Source organism: Primulina eburnea, chromosome 11, assembly GCF_022965805.1.
Source record: "Primulina eburnea isolate SZY01 chromosome 11, ASM2296580v1, whole genome shotgun sequence".
Lineage (NCBI taxonomy): Eukaryota > Viridiplantae > Streptophyta > Magnoliopsida > Lamiales > Gesneriaceae > Primulina > Primulina eburnea.
Window position 1 is genome coordinate 41,444,473 of NC_133111.1, and position 12,470 is coordinate 41,456,942.

The following is a 12,470-nucleotide window of genomic DNA, read 5'->3' on the forward strand; positions in this document are numbered from 1 at the left end:
TGTAGACTAAAACCGAACCAAACCGACCGTTGCCCACCCCTACTCTCAATTATTCCACTTCTTTTCCCCGATATACCCTCATCCCAATCCAAAATTGATAAATATTTACATGATTTTTTTCTTCTTCTTTTTTAGACTAAATACATAGGTGGTTTTTATTACAAAAAATATGTAAAATCTTTTTTTTAATGGAACAATCTTCGTTTGAATAATATATGTCGTGACATCAACAATTTTTGACGTCATAATATAATTTTGTATTAAGATTTAAAAACATTACAAATTTTACATAGCATTTATTTAATTTATATTATGATAAAAAAATTACAATATCATTTAGATTTTCTTGGAAAATGAATAGTAGAGAGTTGCGGAGAATATTGTCAAAAGGTTGGGATTGGGATTGGGATTTGACGATTGGATGAAAAAGCAATTATAATTAGTTTAGCTAATAAAGGTAATTGAGTAGTAAGTCATCCATGGAGTGTAGGTGCTGTCTACTTCCATTAGTGGGTATTTTAGGGATAAATGATTTATATATATATAAAAACACTAATACTGTGGAGAGAGAAGCAATTGCTTTTCGATTTGGTTAACGTCGGAAAGTGGTGTGAGATAGAGATGGTTCTGTCGTTTTTCCACCCAATTTTTTTAATGAAAAGTGGTGTTATATTTAAACCATATTTTCTGTTGAGAATACTACGTTGGAGGAAGAAAATTAATAAAATAACTAAGATATTTCTAGTGTATTGATGGACAAGCATTAAAATGTTCACGACTTTCAAAAGTCGGGTAATTTTTTTTCTTACTGAGGTAATTGTGTTTGATTTTCAAATCGCTTGATTATATATACTTTCGTGATACCTATGTCGAGTGGGTGAGTTGAGTAGGTAATCTATTGGACAACAATGTGTGTTTTCTTTGTGAAGATTTTAAACCCAGTGAGATGATCTCGGGTGGTTTGGCTTGCTGTGAATACTCTTGATCGTGTAAGATGAGCTGAGGTTACATGATATGTACATACTCAACATGAAAATGTTAATGGGCGATGAAAGGATTTTCAACGTGACCACTCTGACATTCAAGTCAGTACATGGTACACTAATTAGAAAGAGAATTTATTGAACGCAGTAGAATGCAATATCTCTATCTCAAATAAACGATCTAATCTGAGTATTTATAGGAGAGATGTTAAAATCGATTACAGTGTCTGGACATTGTTCTTAATTATACATCTACCTATGTCCTGCCTTCTGATAGTAGGCATGACGACTCATACTGTTCCTGCTGCTGACCCGGTAAGGTGAGCCTGCGTCGAATGGTCTGGAAACATGGAGGTAAACAGAAACCTTGATTACCCGTGGACAGACTCCACGATCATTTAACTTAATATTCTCGGGTAACCTGTCTTGCTTGGTCATGGAAGACTCCGAATTATTGCAAGTGTCGTGGATGTCAAGGGTTCTCTACCTGGCCAGACACCTATTTTATACTTGGACAGTTTCATTCAACCCTGTCTTGTCCAGACGAGAATATAAACCCGAGATTGTATGAGTCCATAATGGTCTATATGCTTATCGGGCTGTTGTATGCCCAAGATTATTTAAACATGTTACTCTTCTTTTATCTGAACTGGCTGCCTCTTGACTTCTCGAGATCAACTATGTACTAATCCTACTTTGATATTAATTTTTTGTCCAGATTCCAAAAATGACTCACACACCCTTTTTAGGTATCAAACCTATTTATTTCGCTCAGGATTTGGTGTATTTTTTGTTCAAGGAAAACTTGATGCATAGATTTTATGGAGAGATACAACTTTAGATAGATTTCGAAGTACTCTAAAGTAAGTGTGATCAAACGTACAAAACTATACACACAGACACACACACTTATACACGTATGTACAGAGTTTTTAAGGAAAGAGAATGGTAAATTTTACCACCACAGCAGAGTATATAAATAGAAAGAGTTTTATAAAGCAAACCCTCGAACTATTTCTGACTTGATTGAACGTAGCAGCAAAAAAGGGTGCCGCTCCCTCTCTAGGTTCACAGGCTCTAGCTAGCTTATTATACTTGTTAACCCATCCATTGAAACCCATTAATATGGGGCGGGGATTTTAGCCTTTCACTGTGGAGGATTATCGGGTGGGTGGGTGGCTAGGTAGCTAGCTAGGGGAGATGTATGGTGATCGAGGGAGATCTACATTCATGAAATTTTCTTGAAAAAGCCTTTTTTTCTACTCTATGGTTGTAGGTTCTTTATATTTTTTCGGGAGCCTGTGTACAGTGTATTTGAAGATTGTAGCGGAGGGGAATATTTATTTTATGCTGCCTTACGATATTATACGGGACACGAGATTTGTTCTCTCTGCATCTTGATGAGACCGTGCCGATCAGAATTCAGGGGGACGATCGAGAAATAGAAGAAGAAAAGGCGTCTGTGATTTTCTTGTGTGGTTGTGTCGTAATTTTGGTTTTTCAAGTTCTTTTTCTTTATTTATTTTTGTGTTTTGTGGAATGTGGAATCTTAATGATTCACCGGATCGGAGGGTGGATGAGGAATCAGAGGGGTGGTCCGACGAGAAGGGGAAGTGGGTCGGATCCGTGTCGAATTCCAGCTCATCGGCGGTGGCTATCGAGGACGGTTCCGAGGAAGAGGAAGCTGAAAGGTCCGGCGGGAGGAAGAGGAACAGCAGAATCTTCGGGCTCCCTGTGGCGAATGACCTTAAAGATGATGACGCCGGTGCGGGATCTCCGCCGGTAACGCGGCAGTTCTTCCCTGTGGACGAGTCGGGAATGAGAGGTACTGAAGAACCTACCGATTTCCCCAGGGCCCACTGGGTGGGAGTTAAATTCTGCCAGTTTGAACCCATCGACGGCGCCGCCGCCCCAGCGGGAAAGCCGATGATGGAGGTTTCTCAGCCTCTGAAGAAAAGCCGCCGCGGACCCAGGTCCCGGAGCTCCCAGTACCGCGGAGTCACTTTCTACCGGAGAACTGGCCGCTGGGAATCCCACATCTGGTAAAATATATACACGCATATTTCCTTTCTTCATCTTCTCCATTAAAAATGTTTCTTTTTTCCTTTTTATTATCACACAATTTCTTTTCTTTGAATCAGGGATTGCGGAAAACAAGTCTATCTAGGTTGGTTAATTTCTTCGTGGAAAACATCATTTAATTTTCCTCACCAACTAATCTGCATAATCCGTGAAATGAAATATATATATTAATCTTCCGTGCTTTAAATTTGTTATATTTTAGGTGGATTCGATACAGCGCATGCAGCAGCTCGGTGAGTTAGGCCCCATCATCATAATTCTTTGACCCAAACCTGCAAATAAATCTACATAAACAACATCTGAAATGTAAATGTACACGCAGTGCATATGATAAAGCAGCCATTAAATTCCGAGGAGTGGAAGCAGACATAAACTTTAGCCTGGTAGATTACGAAGAAGACTTGAAACAGGCAGGTCACTTGTAAATAAATTAAAATACCTCATCTCCTACAGTTTTTTTCCTGTTTAAAAATTCTTTTTTAAATAAAATATTTAATTTCCATTTCAATTAAATTGCAGATGAGCAATTTGACAAAGGAGGAATTTGTGCATGTGCTGCGGCGACAGAGTACTGGTTATCCAAGAGGGAGCTCGAAGTATCGGGGTGTTACTTTGCACAAATGTGGTAGATGGGAAGCAAGAATGGGCCAATTTCTAGGCAAAAAGTAATCATTCTCTTTTCTTTCTTTTTTTCTTGCTTTTGATAAGCTTTGGACTATTGATTAATTAATGCTTAAAAGCCCTTGTCTGCATTATGTTAATTGGTTAATAAACTTCTAATCTCGGGTTCTTGATTTTGTTGTAACAGGTACGTTTATTTGGGTCTTTTTGACACAGAAATCGAAGCTGCCAGGTACGTTTAATCATGATTGATTAGGCCAAGTGCTAGGGATAACAAGTAATATTTACAACAGTTCTAAGTAACTTATAATAATAATAATAAAAAAGAATCGTAATTTTTTGTCCATTTCAATTAATCAATTGTTATTTTCTTTAATCTGAATAGGGCTTACGATAAGGCCGCCATAAAATGTAATGGGAAGGAAGCTGTTACCAATTTTGATCCCAGCATATACGAAGAAGAAACGAAATTAGCAGGTAATTTTGAAAATATATACATGCACGATGAAATGCAAATTCTTGTAGTGTACATATTTCTTACGGGATAATTAGGATGAATAAACACTGACTAATTGGAGAATTTTGTTGCATGTATATTATATGTAGTGTCACCAGGCAATGCAACAACAGACTATAATCTAGACCTAAGTTTGGGGAGTTCAGTGTTGAAATCGAGTCGGGAATCGGGTTTTAGAGATCAAATCTCTAAGTCCAAGCAACTCGAAGTTGATCGGAGACGCCATGGATTGAGGCCTGAGGTATACATAACTACGTGTACACTCATTTATACGTATAAATTTCTTTAGAGGTGTTGATGTTTTTTTCCCTATTATGATCATAGCTTAATTTCCATCACCAAATGACTTCAACTGAAACTGCGCATCATCGGCAGCGAAGAGATGGATACAACGAGACCGAAACCTTGCAGCTTCTAAGCCAAACACAACTTCATTCCTCCGGCCAGAACGGACGATTCGGAAAACCGAACGAACCCCACATTGTTCCAACGTACACCGCACCATTTAGCCCACAGAATTATCAAGTACGCGCCTTATATATGTCTAATTCGCTGATCGTGTTTTGTTTATCTTCATGCATAATGTTTCCTGAAATCGAATAAAACGCTATGTTCAGATTCATCATCACCAGTATTTTTTGGGTAGCGCCGCCGCCGCGAATAGTACTACCAATGGTGGCAGAAATGTAATCAGGGGAGGAGCAGTGGATTTTTGTAATGTCTCAACTAATGAACAGCAATGGCAAATGAATCACCAGGCTCAAGTGTTTGCTACTGCTGCAGCATCATCAGGATTCCCACAGCCCCGTCAGAATATATTAACACCACCAAACCAGAATTTGCTGCAGAAAAATGGGATCCATTCTTTTATGCGACCCTCTTAAATATATATATATGTTCTTTGAAGAATTTTTTTTCCGGATATTCCAGAAAGGTGACCGTTTTTTCTGTAAGTCAGCAAAAGAGGAGTACATTGAGCTTCACTATAGAGCTTTTATTTCTCTTTTTTTTTCTTTGTGAATTTTATTTCCTTTTTTGAGGATTATGAAAAAAGATAAAGTTATGGGTCATTTTAATAATAATAAATATATATTTAAATATTTTTTTAAAAAAATATTGATTATTTATAGTCAGAAAATTCAATATAGAAGTGAAAATCAAGAATTAAGGAACCGTTTGTTTTTTTTTTTTTTGGAAATGAGATTAAAGGATAATGAGGAATTGTCAGCGTCGAAGATGTCCTTTGAATGAGTTCTCATGAACAAAAGCAATAAAGACAGGCATTGTTATTATGACGAGAGGGACGTAGCCTAAATCTTCCAAAGCTTTCAAGGCCACACACAGTCCCAAAAGAGAATATTCTTTGAAAAGAAAATTTATCAACCTTTTTTCCAAAAAAATAATAATAATTATCCATCAATATTATGAAAATAAACAAAAACTTTAATGGTGTTTGAAGTTATATCGATTGTAGCGAAGTAAATTATCGAAATTATATACATCACTTGGCTATACATCACTTGGCGTATTGGAAGACATGAACATTATATATTCGGGAAGACAAGTCAGACCTCAAAATAAAAAAAATTATTTTTCTCCAACAAAACATGTTCCCTCGTCTACAACATGTATAATGTAGAATACATCATGGGTGCAAACTAGTCGAGCCCGTAATCAAGTCGAGTTCGAGTATATAAAAGGTTTATTCAAGTAATTCGCGAGCTACTCGATTACACACCTATTCATACATATACAACTGAGCTTGAGCCTATAATCAAGTAGAGCTCAAGTATATGATGGATTTGTTCGAGTAAATCGCGAGCCACTCCATTATATATATATATATATATATATATATATATATATATATATATATATATATATATATATATATATAATGGAGTGGCTCGCGATTTACTCGAACAAATCCATCATATATATATATATATATTAAATATTTATTTAAAACTAAAATAAAATCGGAATCGAGTTTTATGAGCTCGAGAAACATGATATGTTATTGAGCAGAGCTCGAGCTTTAAAATTAATAATCGGGTCGAGTCGAGCTCTATTTAGAGTATTTAAAACAAAAAATCGAGTCATCTTCAAATAGCATGTTACTCGAGTTCGACTATACTTGATTGCACCTGAAATACGCACAATGCATTTGATATTTCAATATTCTTCTTCCATTCTTTTAAATTCTAATATCGAATTGTTTTATTTTCTTCTCAATTATAATTTCTATTGGCAACAATTTTTTTTTTGTTCCATTCAATTTCGATTTCTTAAGGTAAAAAATCTCGAACAAGAATGGATGTTGATCTATATTTTACAGATATAATACCTTTATAAATAGCATTATCTACCAAGTGGTTTATTTTTATTTTTAAAAAGACAATTTTGTCTATTATTCATATATTATAAGATTAATATAGACAGCCTGCGTGGAACAATTCATATTGAAAAAAATATAAAAGAAAAACCCTTGTGCTTATCCAAACGATATTATACTTGAAATAATAATAATCTTATAAGCGTATCAAGATTTGTATATATTGATTCTCTAACCCATTTTAATATTCATAGTTCAGGAAAAAATACTAAAATATTTTCGATATTTCGTCATCTGTGACGTCACATGGATTATATTATTCATCGTTTTACTTTTAAAAAAAAATTTAATTTTTTTTATTTATAAGCAATTGGAATTACAGACACTTTCGTGAAAATTAATAATACATGTGACGAGGATTGCGATGAATGAAGGTATAGGTTCTATTTTGACCGTACAAAATCAACTATTGCCACGTTGTAAACTAGGTTTTAGAAAATATCTAGCTACATATTTTGCGTATATTTTATATTCTACATCGAATAATATATAGTTTTAGGTATACTAAAAATTAAAATAAAATAATCTATTCAAAGCTATTATAATTGCTTTCATTTTTTTAAAAAAAATTAGAGGTACAAGATTGTCTAGAAATTGGAGGAGTAATTTCCACAAAAATTAAAAGCTTTATAATCAAATAATGTTTTTTCCCCTTATAATATAATTTCACATATTACGGATTTTGAACTTCTAATTATTAATGAATATTTACACTAACTTAACCTATATAATATTATATAAATGAAATCGTATTTAAAAAACTACCTTCCATATTCCTATTTTTTAAAAAAGCTTAAATAAAATTAAAATACATAACGCGAGTCAGTCGTCACGTATAATTTGTGTGGATATGAAATAAACAAAATCAAATACCTCTTTTAAAATAAAGTAAATGCAAGGATGTCACCAAATTGATCTGCAAAATCACTTATAAATATGACAACTCGTTAAAAAACATTATTTATTCATTTATTTAATTATAAATGGGAGTTGGAGTTTATGTTATGTCACGATCAAATGTTTATTATAAGATTAAAAGTTAGATGTGTAATTTTATTTTTTTATGTGATCGTAAACGATGATTGCACCAATATGTACAGGTGTCGACAGATCGAAGTTTCAGGCTCATGACTTCGAAAAATAGTGTGGTTTATTATTGATATTGTTCTATATTGAAGAAATTGAGATAGAAAAAACTCTTATTCATACCGATTACATACACGTTACAAGTATATATAGAGATACCTTTAGTCAATCTCCATCACACGTAATTAGCCTAGGAATATGGAAATACAATAATCAGTTCCTACTAATAAGCCTATACAAAAATATACTCTAATTTCCTCCACTAATGTAGCAAGACATATATACACAGAGTATTCTTTAATGCTAATATTCTTGTATGCTTCAATACTCCCCCTCAAGCTGGATCCAAAGGATTGATGGATCCAAGCTTGCTCAAGAGCCTGTGGAACTGAGTAGTCGTCAATACTTTGGTGAACACATCGGCTAGTTGGTCATTAGAACGCACATATTGAGTGTTGATTAATTTTGATTGAACTTGTTGACGAATGTAGTGACAGTCCACTTCAATATGTTTGGTTCTTTCATGGAACACGGGATTAGAAGCAATGTGCATAGCGGCCTGATTATCACAAAAAAGTTTCATAGGAATGGAGGTAGGACAACCTAGATCAGAAAGAAGACTGTTGAGCCAGACAAGCTCACAGGCTGCAGAAGCCATCGCACGATACTCGGCTTCAGCGCTAGATCGAGCAACCACATGTTGTTTTTTACTCTTCCAAGACACCAAATTACCGCCAACAAACATGCAATAGCCAGTGGTAGAACGACGATCGAGTGCATTACCAGCCCAATCAGAATCGGTATATCCCATAATATTAGTGTGACCATTACGAGTCATGACTATTCCCCGACCAATCGTGCCTTTTAGATACCGTAAGATACGTTCTACCATGCCTAGATGTTGAATGGTTGGGGCATGCATATGTTGACTAACAAGACTAACTGCAAACGTAATGTCCGGTCTCGTGATAGTCAAGTAGATGAGCTTTCCCACAAGTTTCTGATAGTAACTTGGTGAGTCAAGGGCCTTTTCAGTAGAGGCAAGCCTCAATTTGCTATCAAGAGGAGTAGCAACGGGTTTGGTGTGTAACATATCAGCATCTTGAAGTAAGTCTAAAATGTATTTGCGCTGGTTAAGGAATAGTCCTTTGCTGGAGGTCGCCATTTCAATTCCAAGAAAGTACTTCAATGAACCAAGATCCTTGATTGGAAATATATGCTGAAGCTTTGTTTTGAACCGAGCAATAGAATCATTATTATTCCCGGTAATGATTAAGTCATCCACGTAGATCAATACCATAAGTTTATCCACTGAACCAAGTAGTACATAAAGAGATGAATCAGCTGAGCTCCTTTTAAAACCAAGAGCTTCAAGGGCAGTTCACAACTTGGCATGCCACGCACGGGAACTTTGTTTCAAGCCATAAATTGATTTATGGAGTTTACAGACTAAGTTTGGATTTCCACTTTGAGGATGCCCGGGAGGAAGCTTCATAAACACATCTTCCTCGAGATCACCATGCAAGAATGCACTTTTTACATCCATCTGAAACAAGGACCACCCGTTATTGATAGCAACCGATAAAAGAACTCGTACTGTGGTCATCTTGGCAACGGGTGCGAAAGTTTCCTTGTAATCAACACCAAATTTCTGGGTGAAGCCTTGAGCAACAAGGCGTGCTTTATGTCTATCAAGAGATCCATCGGAATTGAATTTCCTTTTAAAAACCCAACGACTACCAACTGCATGTCTTCCTGGAGGGAGAGGCATTATAGTCCAAGTTTTGTTCTCAACAAGAGCAGTTAATTCTTCGTGCATAGCTTTCTGCCAAACAGCCTGGGATTTGGCTTCGTGGAAGTTCCTTGGCTCAGGAACGTTGGATATAGCTGTAAGGAAAGCAGTGTGCAGAGGTGAAAGTCGTTGGTAGGACATAAAATTAGTGACAGGGTACCTGACTGTTTGAGCAATATAATCTGCCAGTTTTGTTGGAGGGTGACGTATCCGCGGAGGATTACGCCGGGAAAAAATTGGTTCACCTTGTGTATTGGGAATAACTTGCTCGGGTGATCCTGTAACAGTTTCCTTAGAAGGAACACAAGAGATATCCAAGCCATTATCACAGTGTTCTGAAATAGCTTGGCTAGGATGTGAATCTTGAGCAGATTGATGACCATAATCAGTGCTAGGCAACGGAAATAGCTCAGGCAGCTTCCCTTCTTGATTGGAGGCGACAAAGTATGGAATTTGTTCAGCAAAGCGGACATCTCTAGTCACATATAACTTCTTGGAGAGAACGTCATAACATTTGTATCCCTTTTGTGTTTGAGAATAACCAAGAAATATGCATTTAACAGCTCGAGGATCAAGTTTGTCACGGTGAGCAGTTGAGACATGTGCAAAACAAGTGCATCCAAAAATTTTGAGATGAGACAAGTCTAGTGCTTTGCCCTGCAATACTTCAAGTGGACATTTAAAATCCAGCACTCGACTGGGTAAGCGATTCACAAGATAGGTAGCAGTGAGGATTCCATGCGACCAAAAATGTTTTGGAACATTCATTTGAAGCATTATGGCTCGAGTTTTCTCAAGCAAGTCACGATTTTTACGTTCGGCAATCCCATTTTGTTGAGGTGTGTTGACACAACTAGTCTGATGTAAAATCCCATTAGAACTTAAATAGTTTGACATGTTATGAGACATATATTCTGTGCCATTGTCAGATCGAAAAGTTTTAATTTGAGCTGAAAATTGAGTGGTAACCAACATGTGAAAGTCTTTAAAGAACTCAAAAACTTCACTTTTTGATTTCAATAAGTACACCCAAGTAACCCTAGAGAAATCATCAATAAAGGTTACAAAATATTTAAAACCATCTATAGAAGTAGAAAAAGGTCCCCAAACATCTGAATGTACAATCTCTAATGGTTGAGTGGTACGAGACAATGATGAGTTAAAAGGGAGCCTAGATGACTTAGAAAAATGACAGATATCGCAATCAAGTGTTCCTTTAGGTAGGACTTGATTTATTTTGCTAAGAACATTATTTGAAGGATGTGCTAGACGTCGATGCCATAAATTTTGCTCAGTAATGGGAGAGGAAATAGCCTGGAATCCCTTGGTAACTTTAGAGTTTGGAAAGAAATAGTAGAGTCCTTGCAAATGAAATCCTTCACCAATCATCTCCTTGGTGACGAGGTCCTGAAAGATGACCTTGTAAGGAGTAAATATAACCTCACAATTGAGCGAGGATGTCAATTTTTGAACAGAAAGCAACTGAAATGGAAAGGATGGAACATATAGAACATCAGACTCTATGGTATCTGAAACAAGTTTAATCTTGCCCTTACCCTTTACAGGAGCACCATTCCCATTTGCTACAGATACTAGAGAAGGTGTGGAGAAAGAATGAAAATCATAAATACGGGTTAAATTATTTGACATGTGATCTGTGGCACCAGAATCTATGACCCATACATCATGCAAACTGTTGATTTCGAAAATAGTCTGAATACCTTGGTTGGTGTCAGGATTTGCATCAGCTGAGAAACCAGTAAAATGGCTAAGAGGTGCTGTTGGTTGATCTTTTTCTTGATTAATGGCTCCTCCTTGAACAGCTCCCTGACCATTCCTGTCTTGTAAATAATTGGCGAAATCATTAAGTAAAGCAACATGATTAGAGGAAAAAGATTCAATGGAATGTGTAGCCACATGAGCCTTATGGTCAGGAATTCGTTTTTGATATCCTCCGCCTTTCTGGTCTTTGGAGAATTTTGGCTTCAACTCTGGGTGAAGAATCCAGCAACGATTAATCGAGTGACCAACAACATGGCAATACTGACATTTGAGATCAGGACGTTTGCCCTTATAAGACTTTTCTTCAGAGGATGAGCGAGTAATATAGGCACGAACATCCGAAGGACTGTGATTGATAGCACGCGGCATGACTTTCCGGCGTACTTCTTCACGTTGAATGGTCGCGCAAATATTCTTGAAGGAAGGTAAATCAGTATTCATTAGAATATGACTCCTTAGATCCTCAAAATCAGGACTAAGACTGGCCAATAGCTGAAAAATGCGATCCTCCTCTGTCCTCTTCCGCAAAATAGTTGCATCAATTGTAGGTGGTCTATAAATCTCTAATTCGTTCCACAAACTCTTCAGACTCCCAGCAAGCTTACGAATGGATTCCCATCTTGATGAAGATTTGCAATCTCCCTGTGAATTTGGAAGATCCTGGCAGAATTGTTTTGGTTGCCATACATGTCACGTACAGCATTCCAAAGATCCAAGGCAGATTCTGAATAGCTGAAAATTTCTGCAAGATCCCGCTCCATCGAGTTAAGAATCCATGACATAACCTGTTGATCCTTTGACAGCCAAGCCTCATACTCTGGCGAACTGGATTCAGGAGATTTGAGAGTCCCATTAATGAATCCCAATCTTGCTCTACCACCAAGAGCAATGGTAATTGCTCTAGACCATGGAAGGTAATTGAATTCATTTAGCAACACGGAACTTAATTTTTGAGAGGTGTTGACATCACCATCACCAATATCCTTCGTCCCTCCAATAGCAACAATGGCTTCTGCCATAACAATAATTAAGAAAAATTTAAGCAGCGTACAATGATCACCGCTCTGATACCATGAAGAAATTGAGATAGAAAAAACTCTTATTCATACCGATTACATACACGTTACAAGTATATATAGAGATACCTTTAGTCAATCTCCATCACACGTAATTAGCCTAGGAATATGAAAATACAATAATCAGTTCCTACTA

The 12,470-nt window shown here is 36.5% G+C and overlaps 2 protein-coding genes across 2 annotated transcripts; one reads left to right on the forward strand and one right to left on the reverse strand.

Moving 5' to 3' along the window:
- Window positions 1–1,987: 1,987 nt before the first annotated feature.
- LOC140806163 (floral homeotic protein APETALA 2-like) lies at window positions 1,988–5,212 on the forward strand. The gene is made up of 10 exons (XM_073162663.1): window positions 1,988–3,025; window positions 3,125–3,150; window positions 3,268–3,298; window positions 3,388–3,475; window positions 3,585–3,730; window positions 3,874–3,918; window positions 4,072–4,163; window positions 4,293–4,444; window positions 4,528–4,728; window positions 4,821–5,212. The coding sequence occupies exons 1-10, from the start codon at window positions 2,523–2,525 to the stop codon at window positions 5,085–5,087; spliced, it is 1,551 nt and encodes a 516-aa protein (XP_073018764.1). The 5' UTR covers window positions 1,988–2,522; the 3' UTR covers window positions 5,088–5,212.
- Window positions 5,213–11,842: 6,630 nt separating this feature from the next.
- Window positions 11,843–12,277, reverse strand: LOC140805637 (uncharacterized). Its single transcript, XM_073161896.1, has one exon. The coding sequence runs from the start codon at window positions 12,275–12,277 to the stop codon at window positions 11,843–11,845; it is 435 nt and encodes a 144-aa protein (XP_073017997.1).
- Window positions 12,278–12,470: the final 193 nt, after the last annotated feature.